The sequence below is a fragment of the Mya arenaria genome, chromosome 7, assembly GCF_026914265.1.
Source record: "Mya arenaria isolate MELC-2E11 chromosome 7, ASM2691426v1".
Lineage (NCBI taxonomy): Eukaryota > Metazoa > Mollusca > Bivalvia > Myida > Myidae > Mya > Mya arenaria.
In genome coordinates this window covers 3,181,076-3,205,268 of record NC_069128.1, presented here as the reverse complement: position 1 = coordinate 3,205,268, position 24,193 = coordinate 3,181,076, and the positions used below count along the sequence as shown (strand labels likewise).

The window sequence follows — 24,193 nt, the reverse complement described above, 5'->3', positions numbered from 1 at the left end:
TACAAAGGCACATAAACCAACAAAATTTTCTTTCGCTTTTCGAAACATCTAACAACTATGGCATACAACCCGTGAATGAAGTATTTTATACGGGCGTACAAACCACCACGAATACTCTATTGTATATACTTATGAATTTTACGGGGTTTTCGGGGTTTCCCAGGTTTACGGGTTTTCGATAATTCGATCCACCGACCGTCGCTTTTCTGTGCCTTTTGTCTTGCATACGATATTTTCTTTGCTTTTCGCCTTGTTCTATGGTGCTTTTCGGAGCTTAGTCGTACCGGTCTTATTCGGTTAAAAAAATCGGAATAAATTGAGCATGCGCCAGTTGCCAAAATAATCCGGAAATGCAGTAAAGTCTTGTCCAAAAAAGGAAAAATAAACCTTTCCACTAGCGACGATGTATCAACAGAATACTTTATTTTCTCCAGGAACTTTTCGTTTCTACAAAGATGTAGAACAGGTTAGACATCCATTCTTAGTCGTGCTGAATTGATGTAAAATATGAAGTGTGTACATGTAGAATGACTAGTATTTATCGGCCATAATCGGGACTTGCCGAGTGATCGCGCCAAATTTATGGTTTCCAGATGAACATTCTTGCACAATTCTTGCCCAACTATTTCTATTGAAATTTTTTAACATTTGGATATTCATTTTGTTCCCTAAACGCCACAAGTCGACTAGTCCATATCAATGTTAAATATATTCTTCAACTGTTACTCCACAATACTAAACACTTCACTGTTAAATAAAAACATAAAAGTTACACTTTAATTATTTTAGCCAATACCATTTACCTATTACACATAAGTTTTTAATGAAACACAAATAATTAGTTTAATTTAGATCGACTTCTGTCATTAAGCATCTCCATTTTGAAACCATCTGGCAGGTGCCTGTTATCTTTCCGCTCAAATATAGCGCTGGGATCTGTCATTCTTGGCTAGGAATACAACAAGTGGGATATGGACACGTAGAGTCGCCAAATAAAAAATCGTCAAAGACTCTGAAGCAGCTGTTACTAATCTATACAGGGCTTTTTCCCGGGCTCCGATACCAGGGAGTTAGTTTTTTTAAATCTGTTCCACCACAGTGCATGAAAATCAATTTGCTTAAACATCCAATTCCTTGAGCGCTTGCATTTTTTTTACCAATAAACGCATGCCAAAGATCGGTATTTCATAGTTTTCATTGACAGGGTGTTGTTTTAGCAGCTTATTGATATCTTAAATGACTCTTATTGATTTAAGCCAATCAATAAATGATTTAAAGCTGCACTCTCACAGATATTCCGTTTTTACAACCTTTTTTTTGTCTTGGAAAGAGCAAATTTTTGTGTTAATATCTGCAAACCAATGATAAAAGATTGCTGACAAAAGATCAGATTGCAGATTTTTACATATTTCTGTTCGAAAATTAATGCTTATGGCTTAAACCGTTACTAACATTTAAGAAAAATGCATAAAACATAATTGTTTTAACTTAAATATAAAAATCTGCGATCTAATTTTTTGTCAGCAGTGTTATACGACTGGTTTCCATGCATTTCTGCAAAAGTTGGCTCGTTCCAAGACAAAAAAAAAAAAAAATTGTGAAAACTTTCAATCTGTGAGAGTGCAGCTTTAAGTTGAAGTGTTTGATATAGGTTGGATGATTAGAATTTAGATACTTTTATTAACTATTTTCGGCAGTTTGCCCAATCAATATGTGAATTTGATCCGTAATCACCATTTGAATCTTTGTCTTCAACACATGCCTGCCTGTCAAACAAATCCATGTTGAGATCTTGCAAACTGAAGCAAAATACTAATCTAATGTTTACCATTTTTTAATGTAATGGCTGCTTGTGGTTCCGATGGAAAACATTAATTCAAATCATATTTTTTCATTCACTATCACTTGTAATATCATATTCATATGCTTCGTTTTTTCTTTTCTTTGCCAGGTATTGCCCTGGAGTAAAATTTTAAGGTAGCCATTTTTTTACACTCGCACTTAATTGTTATGAAAAATCTGTTTGGTCAATTTGTTGGCAATTTGTATTTTTTGGCCTGTACTGGTACTGAATAACATGTTACAACGGATAAGATTATTGTTTTGAACATTTGGAACTATCATTTAAAACATTCCAATGTTTATGACAAAAGTTTATCATTTTAGTGTTTCAAAACATCGTGCGATATATACACAGTAGTAATCATTATTTGGTAACATATTGCAAAGGGAAGCAAATGCTGCATGGTGTTGACTTAGTGTGGTATTAAAGCATTCAGACATCTACTCTACTGGAAAACGACATCAAATTCGTTAACAAATGGTTATTTCACAATATCATTGATAAAACGCGATTTTCTGTTAAACAAAATAAATTATTCTTACTTTTAAGTGGTAATTGATAAAGATTAAATCTTCATTATTTTTTTTACATCTGGCCTTGAGGAATGTTGGTCAGACAGACAGACCTCATCTCAAATTACTATAAAAAAACTATCTGTCAGGACCGTCAGACCGGTGATTTTCGCGACGTATGCGATAATTTTGTCTCCTTGTCCTTATTCAAGGATTCCTATATTAGAGTGCTCCATAATGTGGCAGTGGAAATGTTAAATAAATGGGCATATTTCCCTTATGATTAATCTAAGCATAAAAAAAACAAGATTAAGGGTGAGTACTGTATATTATGCTATAAAACATAAAATTAGTCACTCTAGGGGTCAATTGCAACTAACATTTTGTCTGACCTGAAAGGAGAAAATTAATAAAACTTGGAAACACTGTTTGTAAAATATTTAAAAAAAATAAAGAGAAAAAAAAAATTCTTATGGTACTAACCTTTGTCCTACCAATAGTTTTGTTATAACATTGGTCAGCTTATATTTTATTACTATTTCATATCATGGTCGAATAATCTCAAACATTGATAGGTGGTGACTGTGTCATACATTATTAATCTATGTAACCAAGATACTAAGAATGCTCCAATATGTTTCAGGATCATGAGGATTTGAGTGAGCGCTTGCGGAAGACATTGTACTATGGGAAGTTGCCTGGCACTGATAGACCCTCTATGCCTCTCACTGGTAAGTTGTTTTTTCTTTTTAAAATCAACGATATTTGAATTTTTGGATGAACAAGCCCGAACTGCAACACTAGTTCTAGGCAACAATGTTGTTGTTTTCAAAATTTCTGCTACATAAAATAATTTTTTAAAATTGAACCAGTGCAGAACTTTTAGCTTGTCCTAATTTTGCCCTCAGGTCCCACATTGAATTGGTTAATAAATTGGAGTAAATTTTATTTTAATATTGAAATACTGTCTTTTTTGTCATCTGATCTGTAATCAGCCTGGGTAGGTTTAAATTGAAGGTGATTATGACAGTTCTACTTTATTTCAGAGCTTGGGGTGAACTTCTACCAGCATGCTGCTCCACGTGAACTAGGCAAGTTGGATGAATATCTTGCAGCCTCCACTACAAGGTAACACAAGGCATTTTTGTTGACAGTTTGGTAAGAAGTATTTGCAACTTATTTGATAACCAGGTTTTAAATTAAAAACGGGTTATTAGAATGGGTATGTTGTTGGGAGCAGGTAGGGTGTCAAAAATCGTTTTCTGATCAATAACTTGAGCTAGCATTGATGGATTCAGGGGTCGACACTAACCGTTTTCCCAAGGGATCCCGAAGGGACACCAACATCTGAAATCAGGTGTCCCTTCCTGAAATTAAGAGTCCCTTCCATTTTTTACATTTTTTTTCATTAATGAGCCTGTTTTAATATTAAATTGAACATACAAATCCAGTGCCTTTTACTTTTCATGTAGACGCCATATTATACATGTTTTCAACAGCATGCAATGACAAGTTAGTTATAGCACAATGTCACCCATGTGAACCTCTGGCAATGGCAGAGAGGAAGATATGGGTCTTAAGTTGGTAGATTGGGTTCAAAAGTGGTAGTCACACAATGGGTACAATGTAAACAAAAACTTGATGTTGTTACTATTTTTAGATTTTCGGAAAATACGCATTAAAAATGCCATGGTTCAGGGTCTTTTGTCATTGCTTTTGATTGAAAAACAGTAGAAATATTACATCTGGCTTGTGAATCAATCAGACTGCCCAACAAGTGTAGTGCATACTGGAAGAGCAGACAACTGGAAAATAGTGTATGTTTATTTTCGCGCCAAAATGTCATAATTTTTATTATCTATTGATTGAAGATAAATAATAGAACTTTGGGAATTTTATTTCTATAATGTTTTGATCAAGGCATAAAACAAAGAATGCTGAATAGTAGGATGGCTTCCCAGTAAACTAGTTCCGTAGGATGCCAGTCTTTTGTGCCGTAAATGTTACTGTAACAACTCGATGGTCGCATCATTAAGGCATCAAAGTCAGCAGTTTTGGCATCTTTTTGGGCGGTTCTGACACATGAGCAAACTAGTTCACCATAATTATTGTACAGATTATAACAGTCCGTCACCTCTGACACCATAATTATTGTACCGAATATTAAAGTCCGTCACCTCTGACCTTGTTGATAATGTAAACAACAAAGCGGAAGCACTGTGAAATGACCTGTTTATTTATAGATTCATGACGTGATTATAGTGACAAGGTCAGCCATACTTTCGCTTTAGCCTTTAGTGTGTGCGACGTATTAATATTAATATCTTTTTTACATGCACTGTCAAGAAAGTTAGGGGGACCCAAATTTAGGTAATTAATTCATGAAACGCTATTTATTTATTGATATTTAGCTTTTATCGGTCAAAATTTAAGTGTCCCGACGGAATACCGGACTTTGAAGTTCAGGTGTTCCTCCCGAAAAAATGGTGTCCTCGGGATCCCGGGACCCCGTTAGTGTCGAACACTGTGGATTGTAATGAAAGTTGTTGTGTAGATACATGTAGCTTATGTAAAGAGTAGCTTGGGATTGCTTTTGAGGGGTTAGGTGTCAAGATCACTGTTACTTAAAATAGAAAAAGGTCCGCCAAACAACTTCTTTCATTTTTAGAGTTGATGAAAACCTCACACATAAAATATTTAACTAGAGTAATTTTCAGTTAGGTCCCTTTTTGATAAAAGAGAAAGGCTGCTCCTTTTTACTGGTTCGTACAAGAAATTAATTTGCTATTATTTGCCCATATTAAAAACCTGGTTCCATCACATTGGAGAGCATCTAGTTGTAATTTATCCTGAATTATACCACAGTTAAGCCCTGCCTTCTTACTATTTTGATATAGAAGAAAACAACAACAAAAACAACATAGTACAAATAAATGTCAATGCTCATGCTTCAGCTGGTGTTTAAAGAAAAAAAGGTCTTATTTAAACAACTGTTGAGTACCATATTTTTAAAGACAACAGTTATAACACAAAAAACACTCGCCATTATGGTACTATCAGTTTATTATGGCCATAAAAGTTCAATCCTTTCGAATGTGCTTTTCTGTATTAAATTTTTTTAGTGAAACAAGTTTGACGTTCCATAAACTTTCTACCCTTTCTCTTCAGACTTATTTCAATATGCAAAATACAAAATTAAGAAAAGGATTTGCTATTACCAGCCAGTGGTATTCTCAAAATTGTAAAATAAATCGCTGATCTGAAGAGTATTTAAATCATAACTTGTTTTATGTTCATATCCAGGTCGGCATGTGTTTCGCCGACATCGATGCTGGTTGGAATGATGTACGTGCGCAGACTTCACCAACGCCGACCAGACTACCTCTCACAGATATCATCCTCAGAACTCTTCCTCATCTCCATGGTAACTATGAGTAATATGATTGCCAAAAGGTTGTTGTATTTTGTCACTGTTAGTGCGGTAAACTAAGTGTCACTTAGAATACCGGCAGATACATATTTTGGAAGTTTTAGGTCTGTGGTAGACTAACTTTTTTGGCAACATTATTTTTTATAACTTACTGAAATATAATTATCAATTTCTAAATACTAACCAGCTACTGAAAGATACACATTTGAACAAAATTTATTAAATCAAAGCCAGTATGAAGACCATTTCTATTTATTTTTTCAGCAATATACAACATCTTCTGTAACATTTTTCAATATACTAACAATATAGGCTAGCTACCGGTAACTTGAACTTTTGTAGTATATTTTTAATATCATTTTTACAGGCATTTTGTTTGTTTTTCAAAAAAAAAAAAATCAATGTCCCACTCTATATATATTACCTTTAAGTCCCTTTATGACCTGCTTGGTTGTGCTCAAAATTATTTTATGGCTTGTTACAATATCAAAGTCTTCTTGAAGTGTATATATATTTAAATAAAGCCTTTAAGTGTCAAGCACATCCGCCTGCAGATGCTTTTTCAAGACTTTGTTTTATTTTATTTTATTACCCTAAAACTAGATATTCTGAAATTTGATGACATTACTTTGCGGGGATAATTTCACCAAATTTACTGCTCTTTAAAACTTCAATAGTAATATTAAATACTTCGGAACTGGTCTGTTGTTTAGAACCCGTCAATACTTTTTATTTTCTCTGTAGATGATGGCATCCAAGTTCCTGTATGACGAAGGGAGTGATGATGAAGTTTATAATGATGAATGGGCAGTGTCAGCTGATATGGAGACCGAAGATGTGAATGAACTGGAACGCGAATTTCTCAACGCGATTGTAAGGGGATTTCATTTCACAGTATTTTGAAGGAATATCAAGTTTTGTTTCTGATAAAATGTTGAGGTATTTGTTGTAGCCTTCCATGCATTGCTGTGCAAAGGAAACTAAGACATAGGTCATAATTAAATAACTTCTTCATACATTTGGAGGGGTTAAAATAGTCTACTTAAAGGTCACTTTGTTATCAAACATATATATAGAAAAAAATGCATAAATAGGGGAAAATGTCAGTATTTTACTTTTCCCTCTTTTTCTAAACTTTCTCTCAGTTATGAACGGGCAACTGATAAGCCCCGCCTTATCTGAAAGCTGATTGGTCAGTCGGATTTTGATCAGCTAGTTTGAATGAAAGTCCACATTATTTAAATTGCTCTGGCTGAAAAATTGTCGAATGGTATTCCTTTAATGACTGTTAAGGAAAATGGACATTTGCTTGTGGACCCCCTGCGTCGCTGTATAGCAAGGCAAAATATTCTACTGTGTATTATTCTTAAAATTGAATGTCAACACAGTCATGGTGTCTTGTGATAATGGATGTGTGATTTTATTGATACACTGATATACAAGGATTGGAACAGAACTTCTTATTTTGATCTATTATATTGCGGGATACATGGATGAAATACCTTGATGAAATACCGTGAAATATCATGATGTGTTGATGAAATAGCATGATATATTGCAATATGATTTTGCCAATAATACCCATCTAGTAATGCTTTTAATTATAGGAATGGCAACTGTTTGTACGGCCAGAAGAATTTGCTGAGATGCTCCACACTGTTGAGAAAAGGTAAAACTGTGAAAAGATACAGTGTACAGAGTTAATATGCTGTTAGTATGTCGATTGAATAAATCGGTATACTATTTCACTTCGGTATCGTGTACATATGGACTACTTTTTATGCCCCCGAAGGTGGGCATATTAAAATCGCACCGTCCGTCTGTCCGTCCGGCTCTGTAACATTCCCTTGTATGGACAGATTTTAAAATAACTTGCCACATGTGTTCCACATACCAAGACGACGTGTGGCGTGCAAGACTCGTGTCCCTACCTCAAAGGTCAAGGTCACACTTAGTGTTTATTCACAATGGAGTGCTGCATATAAGGACAAAGAGTATAGGTTGTCATGTCCGGGCTGTAACTTTCCCTTGTATGGACAGATTTTAAAATAACTTGCCACATGTGTTCCACATACCAAGACGACGTGTCGCGTGCAAGACCCGTGTCCCTACCTCAAAGGTCAAGGTCACACTTAGTGTTTATTCACAATGGAGTGCTGCATATAAGGACATAGAGTATAGGTTGCCGTGTCCGGGCTGTAACTTTCCCTTGTATAGACAGATTTTAAAATAACTTGCCACATGTGTTCCACATACCAAGATGACGTGTCGCGTGCAAGACCCGTGTCCCTACCTTAAAGGTCAAGGTCACACTTAGTGTATATTCACAATGGAGTGCTGCATATAGGACATAGAGTATAGGTTGTCGTGTCCGGGCTGTTACTTTCCCATGTATAGACAGATTTTAAAATAACTTGCCACATGTGTTCCACATACCAAGACGACGTGTCGCGTGCAAGACCCGTGTCCGTACCTCAAAGGTCAAGGTCACACTTAGTGTTTATTCACAATGGAGTGCTGCATATAAGGACATATGTTGTCGTGTCCGGGCTGTAACTTTCCCTTGTATGGACAGATTTTAAAATCACTTGCTACATGTGTTCCACATACGAAGACGACGTGTCTTGTGCAAGACCCATGTCCCTTCCTCTAAGGTGAAAGATACAGTGTTTATTCACAAGGGAATTCTGAATATAAGGACATAACAGCGTAGGTTGTCAAGTATGGGTGGTATTTTTTTATGTTCAGAGGCAATTTAAAATAACTTGCCATATGTATTTGACATGTAAAGGCAAGATCAACTTTTCATGTACTGACCTTGTTCGTAGGTCAATGTCACATTCGGGGGCATTCGTCACATACTGTGACAGCTCTTGTTTTGCACTACAGTACATCATCCAGGTACGTGTACATTGTAAGCAATCAGAATGACTTGTACAATAGCATGAGGAAACTAATGAATGCAAGAAAGAGCAAGCCTATAAGTATAAATTTGCAATTTCACAACCAACTTCTACAATTCAGGCTGGATTTTCATATATATATATATTTTTTATGGGGACGGGGGTGAATTTTTTTTCTTCCTAGATGACTGTTTCGCCATTGAATGTGTGCTCATGCTCTTTCTTATTGTATAAGGGGCTGACAGTATACACGTGTTTCTAGACGAACCGCAAACACGATCGTAACAATTCTCCTTTTTTACATGTGAATGTTGTTCATCGACATTGAGGTTGGATAAATGCCATTCTTTGACAGCACTAGACTAATACGCAACTGCAGACCCTAGTTCAATAATAATAAAAAAAAATCAAAATTAAGGGACGTGGAAAAGAGGCGTGTGGAATGAAAATCTTCTTGTATAGCACTGTCACTCAGGACGTGTTAAACATCTCTTAGGGAAGATGGTTTAATTAGTTAAATTCTGAGGCGTAGATCAAGCCTGTGCCACATGGGTTTTCAGTCAAAGTGTATTACCACTACACCACATCTCAGCCACTCTGGGATACAGTCAAACTCAAATCTGGGATACAGTCAAACTCAAAGCATGAGTGTATATAACATGTGACATAAATTAAAACAGAATCTATATTAAATTGATCATATTACAGGATAGGTCTGCAACAAGGCCTGGTTAGCCTACGTTAGGACTGGTTTTGTCTAGTTTTTGTACACAGATGTGATGATTCTCCCACAAAACACGGTTGATCTGATAATTTTCATGAACATTATATATTACAGGATTGCTCTAGAGCAGGGCCTGGCTAGGGGATGGTTTTCGTACACGGATATGATGATTCTCTCACAAGACCTCAAGTTTATGACACTGAACGACCTGACTAAAGAACTGTCAAAGGTAGGTAGTGGATTGTGATAATACCATGTGCCACGTCGGTCCTATTGTACAAACAATTGATGAATACTCAAAATTAGCATAGAGTAATATTTGTAGCCAAAATTTCTCTTTCAAAATGTATCTTGTTACAACCAATAATAATTGATTTGAAAACATGATGGTATGATACCATTATTGACAAGATGGCCCAACATTGGTGAAAATATTGCTCTCATGAGAATGATAAACATTCTTAAGTTATTTCAAATTAAAACACTGATTAGGGTCTTAACTTAGTTTAGTTTAAACTTATTTATTTTACAACAATTGTGAAACAAGTCTTAACTTAGCATGTTAAGACCAGCTTCTGCATCTTAACTTGATTATTAAGTTCATATTGATGTTAAATGTTACATCTGATTTATTTTACAGGTGTTTTCGGCCACATCCCTAGCCTACCTTGCCAGCATACTAACGATGATCGGTTCCACTCTCGCTGGTACTGCAACATCCTCTGCTCTATCAGCGCTGGGCACCACCACCCTTCCAATCTTCTTCAACATGGTGACCCCGAACCTTGCGACCTTGACCCATATCCCTGCTATATGGTCCTCTGACCTTGAACTTGGTGCCAAAATGATTTTAGATTTCTCTAGTGCTGCCAGTCCGTCTTTGTTAAATAATGAGACTCTTGGAGAACGCAACAAGCCAATTGTAGAACAACTAGTTGAAACGGACGGTAAAGCAAAGGAAAATCCCGGAGATGATGAAATTGCAACAGATTCTTCAACACAGTCCCCATTGAACCAGCAAAAGGAATCCCAGCACTCTCTACTGAATTCTCTCCTACCTCCTTTCCTTGCATTAATGACTTTAAAAGACTCTGTATTGGACTACGCTTTTGGTGCTAAAAGTAGAAAGCAGGATCAGTACAATCTTGGACACAACATGGATACAACCGGTGCTGATATTGAAGAAGATGAACCAACAGATCTCACTGATATGTCCAACTACTGCTCTGCGGGACCGTGTCTGATGGATTCTTGGCCAAACTGTTTTAACGTATCTTCTGAACATGACTGGAGTGAATTTAAGACCTTTAATACGCTGTGCGGACAGAAGATGAATCCCTGCTGTCGTAATTGTGCCCTGAATGACAAAGCTAAACAACCGACCGGTAACTGGAACTGGAATCGTGACATGGACTATGAGAATGGAAACGACTTAAATGACTATTCTGTGAAATGCTGCTGTAGATTCTCCCATCTTGAGTCGAGCTCTTGGCTTAAAGGCTCACTTGAGCCTAAGATGTTTGATCTTAATCTAAGATTTTCAACACAATCTCTCTTTCAGCAAGCTTTAATCACGACTTAAAGGTGCTCTATGGACATTTAACATATTTTCTGGATTATGGACCTTTGCCTGATTTATCACTAAGCCAAAAATGTTTTTGTTGATTTTTTTGGATAATTTGTCAGACTTCTTAGTGAAGAATATTTCAAAGTATAACATCATGTTTAAATTGATTGATTTCCTATTTAAATTATCTTTGTAAAAAAATCAGCAAGATCTTTGGTGTAGCTGTTATTCTTGACTGCTTGAATTTATATGACAGAAATGAAAATATTTTTGGCTTTATAAGAATTGTTTAAAAAAAAATCTTGAAGGGACAGAAACTATTTACAGTAGACTAATGTTAATATTTAAACGGTATTTTACATTTAAAATAAGTTCTTCACCAAGTGGTTCAAAACCCTAAGGAAAATAACAGGGTTCTCTTATAAAAGATACGAAGTAACAAAATTGTGTTCATTTAAAGTGTCATTTTAAACTTTTATGTTTGGCACGAATATGGGACAGTCATGGGACAGGAATCTATTTTTACCTCGCACCATTCACACTACCTGAGGGAAATTTGTATTAGGAATCTTTGCTAAGGATTCAAGTTCGTCTGCTATAGAAATTATCTTAGTCAATAAGTGTTCATTTATCGAAACATATTTCTAGTAGGCAACATATTTGAAATCTTGTTGATGCCTATGTACCCAAAACTTACAACTTGAATATTTTTTTAAATAATTACATTGTACAAACTTATGTGATTTTTATAAGGGTAGATTTATATCTTGGAAATTTCATTGACCTTACAGTTAATAAGAATATACATACATAAATAATTGAAATGTTCTTTAGGCAGTCATTGAAATTAGACTTTCGGATAAACAAGCCCGAATTCGTATACTATTGCATGGAATCATATTTTTTGAACAAGCCCTGCTATATAAACTTCAGAATTTGAGCAAACCCGGAAGACATTTTACCAGTGCAGGGCTTGCGGGCTTGTGCTAATTTCGACCACTGTTTTGGTATTCAATAACTATGGATTTTAAGGGCTTTAACTGATAATTACTTTTCCTGTATGGGCTGTACCTGAATTGTACACTCTTTCAAAATAAAGTGAAAAAAATACATGCGGTATATGCCATTTAGTGAATAACTCCAGAACAGTTTATTTTGCATATTAAATTATTAATTGATATAACCAATACTTACCATACGATCATGATATTTCAAATACTGGCAGGGATCTAGCTCTACTGTAGGGGGAAGGGGCGGCCAAAGCCCTTTGATTGGAAAACAACATAGCATGAATGTGGGCATTGCTCTACCTTGTTGATGGTGTCAGATGTTTTCAAAGTTATCAATTGGATTATGCGACGGTGTCTTAATATTTATTGAAGAAATATAATTATTTTATTGGTCAAATTAAGGATGAAAGGCGACCAGTGTTATTTTTACTGTAAATTTCGCACAAATTGGGTCGTTATAAAAATCAACTTAAATCATTGCGATTTATATTCTTATTTACCTTTTATTGAAATAATTCCACACTTCCTTAACATACATGACACTTCTACTAATGCCTCATTGTATGAGTTCATAAATATTTTTTTAGGACTACGAAAGTGCTTATGCTATAGATCTATATCTGACTTGGGTGGGAGAGTAGATTGAGGGACCTGACTCGACACATATGAACTTTTTTACACTAAAATTGTATTCCTAACTTAAATTATTACATGTATTACAAGCATAAACAGTTATATGTTCTAGTATTTATTTTACTTACCTTGTTATTTTTATAAAGAAATGAGAACTACAACAGATTGTGCTAATGTTACAAACATTTTGAATATTTGAATCAACTTTAAAGAAAATAAATAATTAACCATCCACTGTTGTTTGTTCAGCATTTTTAATAATATTCAGTAGAATGGTTTGCCATATTTAGATCTTTCAAACTAAAAGGTTTTATACTGTCTCCATTGCCTAGTGGTTGAGGCATCCACCTACAGAGAGGGAGGTCGTGGGTTCGATCCCAGGCCACGTCATACGTAAAGACGTTAAAAATTGGTACAAGTAGCTCCCTTGCCTGGCGCTCAGCGTTTGAAGGGTAGTGTATTGTAGTTGTACCCCTAGCAACGGTGTTTTAAACCAAGCATGTAAAAGAACCAAGGGGTCTCTTCGAAAAATAGCTAGGGTATCGCACCCTGAATAACTTGTATCCCACCACTGTCCCTTCCGCATGCTGTCCCTTCAGCAAAAACAAAAAAGGACCCCGTTGGAAATAAGTGCTTGCACTTTCACAGGTTATCCTTGACCGCAAGGTCCAAAGAAATACATACATACATATATACATACATACATACATGCTTAGCTACAATCCAATAAAATAGATGATGATGATGATGATGATGATGATGATGATAGTGATGGTGATGGTGATGGAGGTGGTAATGATGATAATAATGATGATGATGATGATGATGATGATGATGATGATGATGATGATGATGATGATGATGATGATGACAACTATGATGTTAAAGGGACTGTACTTTGTATGATAAAACAGCGGGGAAAAAAGAAAATTGTTGAAAACTGACATAAACTTGGTATCGATGTGTACAATGCATTGGAACTTACTAACTGAAGTACCAAATAGTTAACAATTATTTAATTTTTTGCAGTTTTTTCGTATTTTTCCATTAAAAAATATTACTAGGTATGTCTACCAAGTAGAATTCATTCCTTATGCCTGATTGGCTAGTCGATGTTATCACATGATATGACCATGTTAGGTATATAGCTTAAATATTCAAACTGTTTAGAGTAAGCCTTTGTAGCACAGTGGATACAACACTGGACTGCAATTTTAGCGACACCTGTTCAAACCCGGTCTCAGACACGATTTTTTAAAATGTTTTAGTATGTTTTTTTACAATTATGATTAAAAGAGTAAAACTTTTTATCAAATAATTGTGCTGAGATTCGTCACACAAAAAAACTTTTTTTGGTGTTAATCTGGTGTACAGTCCCTTTAATGTGGTGGTGATGATATATTAAACCATGTAAAGATCATGCTTTGCTATAGTTTCTCTTAGGGTTCATTTTTTACTGCGCACAATATTTTCTTTCCTGTTATTATTAATTGATATTGGCCATTCAATATTAGGTAAATATTTAGCCCGTAGCTTAAGTTGAAAAAAAAACTTACTTCCGGTCATTTATTTCTCGCCGGAGATTCAAGAATTTCCGTAGAATACTAGGAATGTGAATGGATAATAAGATGTAGGTTATTGAAAATAGCATAATGAATCTGAATAATGAAATAAGGCTATCATTTTTTTCTCGTACCCCTAAGACATTTTGATTTCTTTGTCACTGTCGGTGTACAAATTTGACAGTTCGCAGAAAATCGTCATAACACAGAGATTTTTAGCTGCAATTTTGATTGCATATGTATGATCATTATCACATGATAATTATACTTTGCATCGAAAAGAATGTGTGGGTATGAAAGGAGAAGAAGCATAAACTAAAATATCTTCCATCCAAAGATCAGACACAGTTGGGGTTGTTCACTTTTTGTCCCTGAAAAAGACTGAAAGAAAATGGGAAACAAAAACAGTTGTTGTGGTTTTAAACAGTCTAAAAAGAGCCGTGATGAAGCATACCAGCCGTCGTCAAACAATGTGAGAAATGAGGATTCCTCAGACAATGCACGACACCAGAGCTTCTCGTCAATACCTGGGGATGGCATTCAGCACATTCTTGATAGGGAAAATCTTCCAGAAGGTAATATTAGTTCAATCTTATATTAATCAAGTAAAGTAATATTTATTATAGAAGTCGGATAATATAACAAGTAACGCAAGCTCTACTGAGCTTTTACACTGACTTACATACTAATTAATACCTGTATAATATATATGTTCAAGTTAAGAGCTAAGTGGATAAAGATACATACATGTTACAATATAAAACTAAGCCGCAATTTCTAAAAGCATTAGAAGCATAAGAGCTATTGCATTCTGCGATTACAATGTTGGAATTTCATTTTCAATTACAATAAAATTTAAATCATTATTAAAGCTGTCAGATGCCTTTGAGAGATCCATCAGAATTGCTGCCAAGTACAGGTTATCATTAAATTGCTTTTGCTGACATAATGTAACACAAGATTGTGGTCTTGTTTTGTGTGGGAAACTGGAGTGCCACAGGACACAAGGTCCTCACTGTATAACCTGGTCAAAGTTACAAGACTTCAAACATTATTACACATATTGAACATATGGCTGAAGACAGGTATGGCGCAGTGAACCAAGCTTATGAGTCCTTTTAAACTTTTTTAAGATAACCTGAAAGATCCATCGAACAATCCACTGGAGAAGACAATGTTTTACAGAAGGTCACATGTGGAAATCAGCAAGAGTAAGTCCAAAATATTTTCTTGAACTATAATCTGTAAATAGAATGCATTAATTATCTCAGCCTTTATTTCTAACATTAAAGCCAGGGGTATTGGCCAAAGTACTGTAAATTTGTTTATTAACATGAACTTAAAACCTGGTTGAATTTATTATATATATATATGTCTGCAAATTCAGTCAAGTTGTTTTTTAACCTCTTGACTAAATTTTTATCATATCCCTAGATATAAATATGTATCTAGATATATATTCTATATCCAGGAATTGTGTTGTCACATAAAACGATTCTTAAGTAGCTCCAAATTACAAGTGTCATTGCAATACTTTATTAAGTATGTCAAGTCACTGACACTCGTAGTCTTGGTAATGGTTGTTGACATTTTGAAAAATGGTGAGAAAAATCATGTTCCATGAAGTACAAAAACTATGCTGTTAGTTACACACATGCAAAGTCATAGGAATGTTGGTCAATTTTATAATGCAAATGCCCATGTTGAATCATTCCTTTGTCCAAGTAGTGTCTGGGAGTATTTATTTAATTTACTTAAACATGTACATTTCAGACAACAAAAACAGGAGAAAGAGCCAGTATGATGACCTTGCTCATGTAAGTATTTTAAGAATGTACATGTTACCTTAGACATTATCTTTTCAGCAATTTTTTGCATTATATCTCAATGTGTTCGATTAGATCTCCATCACTCATTGGGGATAAGACTGGTTTTAAAAAGAACAGGGTGCTGCAGAAAAGGGACAGGGTGCCGAGTGACAAAAGGCCACATTGTATCGGGCAGTGAATAATTAATAAAGCATTATGAATTTCATAGAAAATGTTGGTAATTGTGCTTTTTTGAAGTCAAAAGGTTTCAACTACTAAATATGTTAGTTTTGTTTGAATTCATAATCATTTTTTAGGTTTAAATAAAGCAAATGCAATATTAGATGATCTTCAGCATTTAATTCTTTGAAGGCAGGAGGGAGCAGGAAGCACATGTTGGTCTCCATGAGGGCAGAAGAGTGCTTCCAAAAAAGGACAGGGTGCAGCACCCTTCCATAACTCTCAAGCTTAAACCCTACTCATAGAGTTATAGACCTTCAGTTTTTAAAATGATGGGCATCCAGATAACACATATAATTACCGGATTCTAGTTGATCATATCATTTTTCAGATACAAAATGGCGGCCCATACGGAGAGTTAAAGAAATACAGTTCCTGCTCTACAATCTACATAGATGACTCAATAAGTCAACCGAACCTAAAGAACACAATCAAGGCAGTCACACTGGCAGTGTACTACCATATAAAGAACAGGGAGAGTGAGAGATCACATGATATCTTTGACGAGAAACTGCATCCATTGTCTGTAAGTGATTTTGAGGGTTTTGAAATGCGGTAAATTCTGGTTTGTGCATTCAGTGTAATATTGAAATGCTAACCACTTTAATTGAAAAGGTTAGGGTTTAATAGGGGGAAAATAGCATGGTTATCATATGGCAAAAAGGACAATAATACTTGCATGATTCCTATCATGTTCAGCTTGTTTTCAAACTTTTTATTTAAGAAACCTATAGTAAAGAAATATTTATGAATGGCACTTAATTGCTTCAATTGCTAAATTTTAAGAGGTCAATGCTCCTGAACGAAAGGGGGATTTTTGCTGTTGCATATCTTTTTTCAGGAGGAGAATGGGGCGAAAAATATCACTGAAAATGAATATATACAAAAACAGTCATGTCAACATAAAGTTTGAAGTTTTTATGACAATGTGTGAAATGGTTATTCACACTGTTTTAAAACTAACAGTCAGTAGTTCTGTTCAATTTCTTTGTCAGTCATCAATTATCTGTTTTTATCATATTAGGACATCGTATGGAACTTGGATATTGTAAGAATATGCCTTTATCACAATAGTGTTGCAGAAGTTGAGAGGACATCACTACCTTGAATATGTTTCTAAATGAAAGTCTCATTTCTTTAGCGAGAAACCGTGCCGGATGATTATGAGAAGAGGGACCCTGAACACAGAGTGATCTACAGATTTGTGCGGAACCTGTTCAGTGCAGCTCAGTTGACTGCAGAATGTGCAATAGTTACCTTGGTTTGTACAAGATTGATGTCATTAATTCATTTCCCGAGATATAAAGAAAAGTGTCTGTCATGACAAAAGCTAGATAATTTTGGGCCCATCTGTTTTCATGGAAAAATGCTATGTCATACAACATTAGCACTTGAAACACTCTCGGCGACTATCCAAAGAATAGCCTATTTTGGGATTATTTACAAACTAACATCTTGAATTGTTCAGGAAGCTTAGTCAGTGTTTTGTTTCCCAATATCAGGTCTGTGGCTTGAGTTTGATTACCAGTCAGATAACTGTATGCAAAAGAGTGACGGCCCTTGATACATAAAAATCTGACATCCGATGCCAATAATTATTAGTCACTTGTCTTGATATTGAATTTTTTCGATTTCTTTAGGTATGTTTTAAGTAATTTTTGGCACATGTTGAAACCAACATTTGTCTTTGCAACTGGACGCAGATTGTCTTTGGTGTTATGTTATAAAATATTTAGTTGGAAAGCCAAATTCTTTCAATAAATTCTCAGATTTTGATGAATAACCCTGTGTGTTACTTGTATTACAGGTATATTTAGAGCGATTGTTGACATATGGTGAGATCGACATTTGCCCATGCAACTGGAAGAGGATCGTTCTTGGTGCTATCTTGTTGTCCTCAAAGGTGTGGGATGACCAGGCAGTGTGGAACGTGGATTACTGTCAGATACTGCGGGATACGGCTGTGGAAGATATGTGAGTACATGGTGCTTTACCCAGGCTGTATAAGTACTCCTTGCCTGAATGCTTGAAGTTTTTGTGTTTATATATATATACTCATATCAACATATGTATATACATCTAGTATCATGCTTTTGTTTTGCATTGGTAATGAAATCATCAGGATGTTGTCTTAAGTAATGTTCTAAGATGTTAGCTTGATCAGGGAGATTGAATGTATTATGTACTATGAGGTATATGCTGAGTTGAATCTTGATTGAGGAGATTGAAATGTACTGTAACTTAGAAACTGATTTGAAGCTTTCTTGGTAGCAATGGGTAACTTCTACTGTTAGTTGATATGTAAATCTGCTAAACTTGGGATGAACAGTAGCATTGGTGCAGAATTCAATAAATATTTTTCAACTTAAGTACTCCCATCAGATCAACTTATATAACACAACTTCTGCTATAACTTGAAATTTCACTAGTGGAGTATCAGTGGAGTATCAGTGAGTTCTGAATAAGCATAAAGTAAGTATCGCAAAAATACAGAACTTAACTCGAGCATCTAATATATATATGTACATGTTAATCATTTTCCAGGAATGAACTAGAGAGGTTTTTCCTTGAGCTTCTACAATTTAACATCAATGTGCCATCAGGGGTGTATGCCAAGTATTACTTTGACCTCCGTGCCCTCGCTGGGGACAATGACATGAGCTTTCCCCCACAACCACTTGATAAAGAGAGGGCTAGAAAATTGGAGGTAAGAGTTGTGCCGGCCCTTTGGTATTCTGTTTTAAAGTTCTACCTATTGCTGTTTGCCAAGTATTACTTCGACCTCCACGTCTTGGCCATGGACAATTATACAAGCTTTCCCCCTCAATCTCTTGATGAAGAGAGGGCTAGAAAATTAGAGGTAAGAGTTTTGGCCCTCCTGTATGTTTTATTTAATTGGGCATGTTGGTGTATGCCAGGTATAACATCAAACTTTGCTTTACCCCGCAACTCCTTGATGACAAGACAGCTAGGAAACAAAAGATGTTGCTTTTCATCAAGTGTTACTCAGACCTTTTTCTCTGTATTTAGACAATAGTATGAGCTTTCTCAGGCAACCCCTGGATAAAAAGAGGGCTAGCAAACTTCAGGTAAGATTTTTTTTTTCATCAGGGGAACATGTCAAGCCCCTAGATATAGAGAGTAAGGTAGGAAACTTGAGGTGAAATTTGTTTTTCGGCAAGGAGTAACCTGGGGAAGGCCAGGGATGCATTCCAACTTTTACTTTGACCTATGTGCCTGGACTGGTGGCAATGACACCGGTTCACAACCCCAGTGAAAAGAGAAGGCATAAAACCTCAGTTTAGTGTGGAAGAAAAAGAAACTAGCATGAGTAAGTTGGGCCCCTGAGTTAATGATTATTAGAGGCTTAAGCTGTTAATATTGCTAGTTTACTATTAAAAATGAAATATTTTTGCATCCCTTAGTGTAATACAAAAATTTCATGCAATAATATGAAATGTTGTTACTTCCTATATTCACAGGCGATGTCCTCAACATGGGAAGACAATCTGAAGATGCTGTCTAAGCCGAAGCTTGCACGCTCCAACAGTCTTGACGGCGTCACCCACAGTCACAGATCCAGCATTGCTATCTTGTCATGACCCTTGCCTTTAAAAGCCCCCCCTTTAGTCATACACACGCGCTTGTCTCATACCATGTATAGAAAAGTTTTAATCTGAGTTATAAACACGTATTTCAGTCCCGATCAAGGTTTCAAACCAAGGGTTTTATCTGATTAAGACTTTGTACCAATTCCCCAATTTTTGAGGTTTCAAACTTTTATTCTTTAACTGTGAAAATGAACCTTAATAACTATGAAACTTGAGAATGAATATTTTGCCATCTGAATTTGACCAATACATACCAGCGTTGCTTTTTAGTAATTTAACACAGGCTGGTCTCATATAGCCACGACATGCAGAAATGGGTCTTTTCGCTAATTGTTTGAAATTCGTCAGTTTTAAAAATCATGTCCAATATATTTTAAATACTGGTACTTAAAATGATATCTCTCTTGCCTTCACAACACGCTATGGGTAGGGTTTTAGTTATTGATTTATGGAAGGGTGCTGAACCCTGTCACATTTGTTAGCATCCAGCTGCTGTCATAAAGACAAGCTTGGGAAGCCTTCTGTCTTTATAGTATTAAATGCTTTAGACTGCCAAATATTTGTTTTGATTAATAAAAATCATAAATTTATTAAAAATCACACATTTAACATATTTGGCAAATGAAGCTTTATATTACTTCAATTGGACACCATTCTTAAAAAAATGTTTAATTCATATTTGTTCAAATTCTTTAGAGCCCAATACATCGTGTCCTTTTTCGCCTTTGCACCCCGTTGTCTTCTACAGCACCAGGTCCAGTTTAAAACCTGGCTAGAACTCTAGTTCAGATGTTGCCATTTTGTTTGCAATTGAACTTTGAAGCAAATATGAGGTCATATGAAAATTTCCGCTGATGTCATATTAACTTTAAGGCCTATAAAATAATACCTCAGGTTTGGGTAACTGTGCCTACCTTCGAAATATGCGCCAACCATATCGTTTTTATAGTCCGTTGGTTAAAAAAGCACTTTCAAAAGAAGAAAAAATGTATGGTATAATATGCTGGTTAATTAGCTTTTATACTGAACATTACTTGTATGCCTTTCTCTAATGATGACAATAAAGTTTTAACATAATGCCTGATAGAAAAATTTCCTATTTACCCGACTTGTTTTTGAACAAGATGCAGACCTAACCACACAATTTTTATAATTCTTTTGGCCTATGACCTATTTCTGCTTGTTGTGGTTGAAATATAGCCAAGTGGTTCTAACTACAGATACTTGTTTATTGGAGATGGCCAGTACCTTGACCAACGGCCACAACACTCATGAACTACTTTCTAGGGAAGGCCCTTTGTATCATTAATCTTTTTTGAAATTTGAATATGCAGTGCTATTCTTCTTTTGACGATTAAAGACTTCCACACAAAATATATTTTAACCAGTCTGCCATCGTATTTCATACCCAGATTTTGAAGGTCAAGGTGTTATGCTACAATATTCAAAAGGGCATTTACTTATAATTATATATATACTGTCATATTTGAATTCAGATTTGTTTCGATAAACAGTGCATTTATTTGAGAACAGTAATTTTGTTGAATATCATGCCAAACATTTTTGTGAGGCGTAAACAATTGTGATGCATGAACTATTGTGAACAACTGTGAGGCATGAACTATTGTGAACAACTGTGAAGCGTGAAAAATTGTGCCAATTGTGAGTGATCACGTAATTATCATTTCTGATAATGTTATGTTGTTTTTTATGTTGAAATCGTAAGTAGGATATATTACGAGACTGTGTTATGGCTTTTGAAGTGAAATGATAAACAGATTCACTTACTAAACAACTAGAAATGTAACAAATACAGTGCTTTATTTTTTATGTTGATTTATAGCACAAATCAGGAAGTAATACTTTGCACTTTAAAAAGGAATTAATTAAAGATAATTCATCAACGCATAAGTTGTAAATATTCATTATTTATAAAAAAGTTCATGCATGCTTAAATCATACTCTTAGCGTGACTTAGTCACTACCAAATAAAGTAGATAGATTGCTTTTGTAAAAAAAATAACATTTAGATGCCATCTATATTCCATGAAATGAAATTTACAGTTCTGAAAAAGTTTCTAAAAATCTTACATACATTTATTTTCTGTTAGTACGTGTATAAATACGCAGGTTAAAATCTTGACTAACCAATCAATATATTATTGATTTTACGGTTAGCTATACCTGGTATTTATGAAGTGCTTAGAAGTAACTTTAACCATACAATCCCGTAACCTTTTACAGTCAATGTTTTATGATTCGAATTTCTAAATTATTCATAGATAGTATTTCTTGCCTTTCTTTGGTTTACCCCGAAACAAACAGCAGGATATTCAAAATGAATCTCAACTCTTTTCCTGTTGTTAAATTGACGAATATATATATGTTATTTTCTCTTTTTTTAATATTTCAAACTTTGTTATTGCAATTATTATTTTAAATTTCGGAGAAAAAGTATAACCGGGTGTAATACTATTTTGATCAGTTTCTTGCTCATTGAATAACAAGGTTTAATGTTGTTTTTTGCCTTTTGAAGGAGGATTTCATAAATCTATAGAAATCAAAGTAAGAAGCTACTCTTTTTAATTTTGTTTAAGTTATTATTCTTTGTTGTCTTTGAGATTTGTGATATGTTTTGACTCTTTGTATCTTGTGTTGATTTTGTCTTGACTTCTGTAAAGGTTTTGTTTCACAAATAATTCTGATTATTCACTCTGATACTTTTATTGCAAATACCAAGTTCTCAAATTATTGTCTTGACCAATGGATACTGGCAAAACTCAGATACGATATTGTTCTTTCAAAAAGTTTTTTTTATTGTTTTTGTGCTTAAAAGTAAAAAAAATAATATGATAATGAAGTACAAGTGGTTTAAATCACAATTCCTAGAAATAACATCTATGTAAACAGTATATGAAAATATTTTCAAGATAATTTATTTCCTAACAAAATGTCAAGTAAATTTTAAGTTATACAAAAGAAGAAAACTATTGTCTGAATATTTTACCCCGTAAATCTGGTAATATTGTCTTACTGTCAGTGTTTTTAAATTGTTACCCCCGTTAGAATCATAGGTCCATTTATTCAGTGATCAATAATAGATGGAGAATCTTGGCTTGGAATTATGTTTACCCCGTTAGAATCATGGGTCCATTTATTCAGTGATCGTTAATAAATGGAGAATCTTGGCTTGGAATCATGTTTACCCCGTTAGAATCATGGGTCCATTTATTCAGTGATCAATAATAGATGGAGAATCTTGGCTTGGAATTATGTTTACCCCGTTAGAATCATAGGTCCATTTATTCAGTGATCAATAATAAATGGAGAATCTTGGCTTGGAATCATGTTTACCCCGTTAGAATCATGGGTCCATTTATTCAGTGATCAATAATAGATGGAGAATCTTGGCTTGGAATCATGTTTATGCAGTTAAATCGTTGTATTCAGGACCTACTGTTTTGTAGTGATATATTGTTGGAATGTTTAACACTAGCAGTGTTATTTCCTTGCAGGCAAGGTTGCTAGGTAATAAGAACATATCTTGAAAACACTCTGTATTTATTTTCAAGTTTTCATCCCCTCAGAAGGGTTTGCGCATTAAACTAGTCTATTGTGCTCATTGAAAGACTTCTGTAATGGAACAAGTAAAGAATAAATTAATTTCTAATCTTCAAACATATTCACTTTACTGGCATTTAATCATTTACATGTATATTTACAATTACTAAGAAACTGTCAGTGTACAACCACACCCATGTGTAGTGCACAGTATATTAACTTGCATGTTTTAAAGATGTATGTTAGTGATATTTGTACATTTAATGTGATAACTTTGTCAGTGTATAATTCAATAAATGTAGAATAAAACAGACTGCTGTGTTGTGTTTAACAAAATGTAAAATTAGTGAGACATTATGAATTAGAAATTATCAAAGGCGATAGCCAAATGGTTTATGGAATCAAAGTCAGTATCAGATTCCACTTCGGAGCTTTGTCATCTTTGTACTGGTTTACATCTAGGAATGGTGAATATTTTTTAGATATATATGTACATAGCAGATTTTAAAACTGCATAATAATGATCTTTGCTGTAAAAAGGCATTCAAAGCTTACTAGAAGTTAATTTGATCATGCAAACACAAAATATTTCTTTGACCAATGGCAATTAGCACATTTGCAGAAGGCTGTCATCTGGGACCATTAATCCTACTCCAAGCTGCCATTGAATAAAAGAAATACATCTTAAAAAAGGACTGTGTGGAAATGGGAATACTTCATAAAGTACCGGTCAATCTTGTGCTCCATTTTAGCTAGGAGCTGGGTTATTGGTTCCATGTTTTACGTATT

The 24,193-nt window shown here is 34.8% G+C and overlaps 2 protein-coding genes across 2 annotated transcripts; both read left to right on the top strand.

The window, feature by feature from the left end:
* The first annotated feature begins 316 nt into the window (after positions 1-316).
* LOC128241396 (uncharacterized) lies at positions 317-12,854 on the top strand. The gene is made up of 8 exons (XM_052958314.1): positions 317-466; positions 2,999-3,086; positions 3,402-3,483; positions 5,659-5,779; positions 6,530-6,658; positions 7,393-7,454; positions 9,527-9,641; positions 10,053-12,854. Exons 1-8 carry the CDS (start codon positions 404-406, stop codon positions 10,992-10,994), a joined length of 1,602 nt encoding a protein of 533 aa, XP_052814274.1. The 5' UTR covers positions 317-403; the 3' UTR covers positions 10,995-12,854.
* A 1,289-nt stretch (positions 12,855-14,143) lies between these two features.
* Positions 14,144-23,717, top strand: LOC128241694 (cyclin-Y-like protein 1). The gene is made up of 8 exons (XM_052958734.1): positions 14,144-14,759; positions 15,318-15,395; positions 15,958-16,001; positions 16,564-16,758; positions 17,374-17,493; positions 18,040-18,206; positions 18,777-18,939; positions 19,715-23,717. Exons 1-8 carry the CDS (start codon positions 14,576-14,578, stop codon positions 19,832-19,834), a joined length of 1,071 nt encoding a protein of 356 aa, XP_052814694.1. The 5' UTR covers positions 14,144-14,575; the 3' UTR covers positions 19,835-23,717.
* The last annotated feature ends 476 nt before the right edge of the window (positions 23,718-24,193 follow it).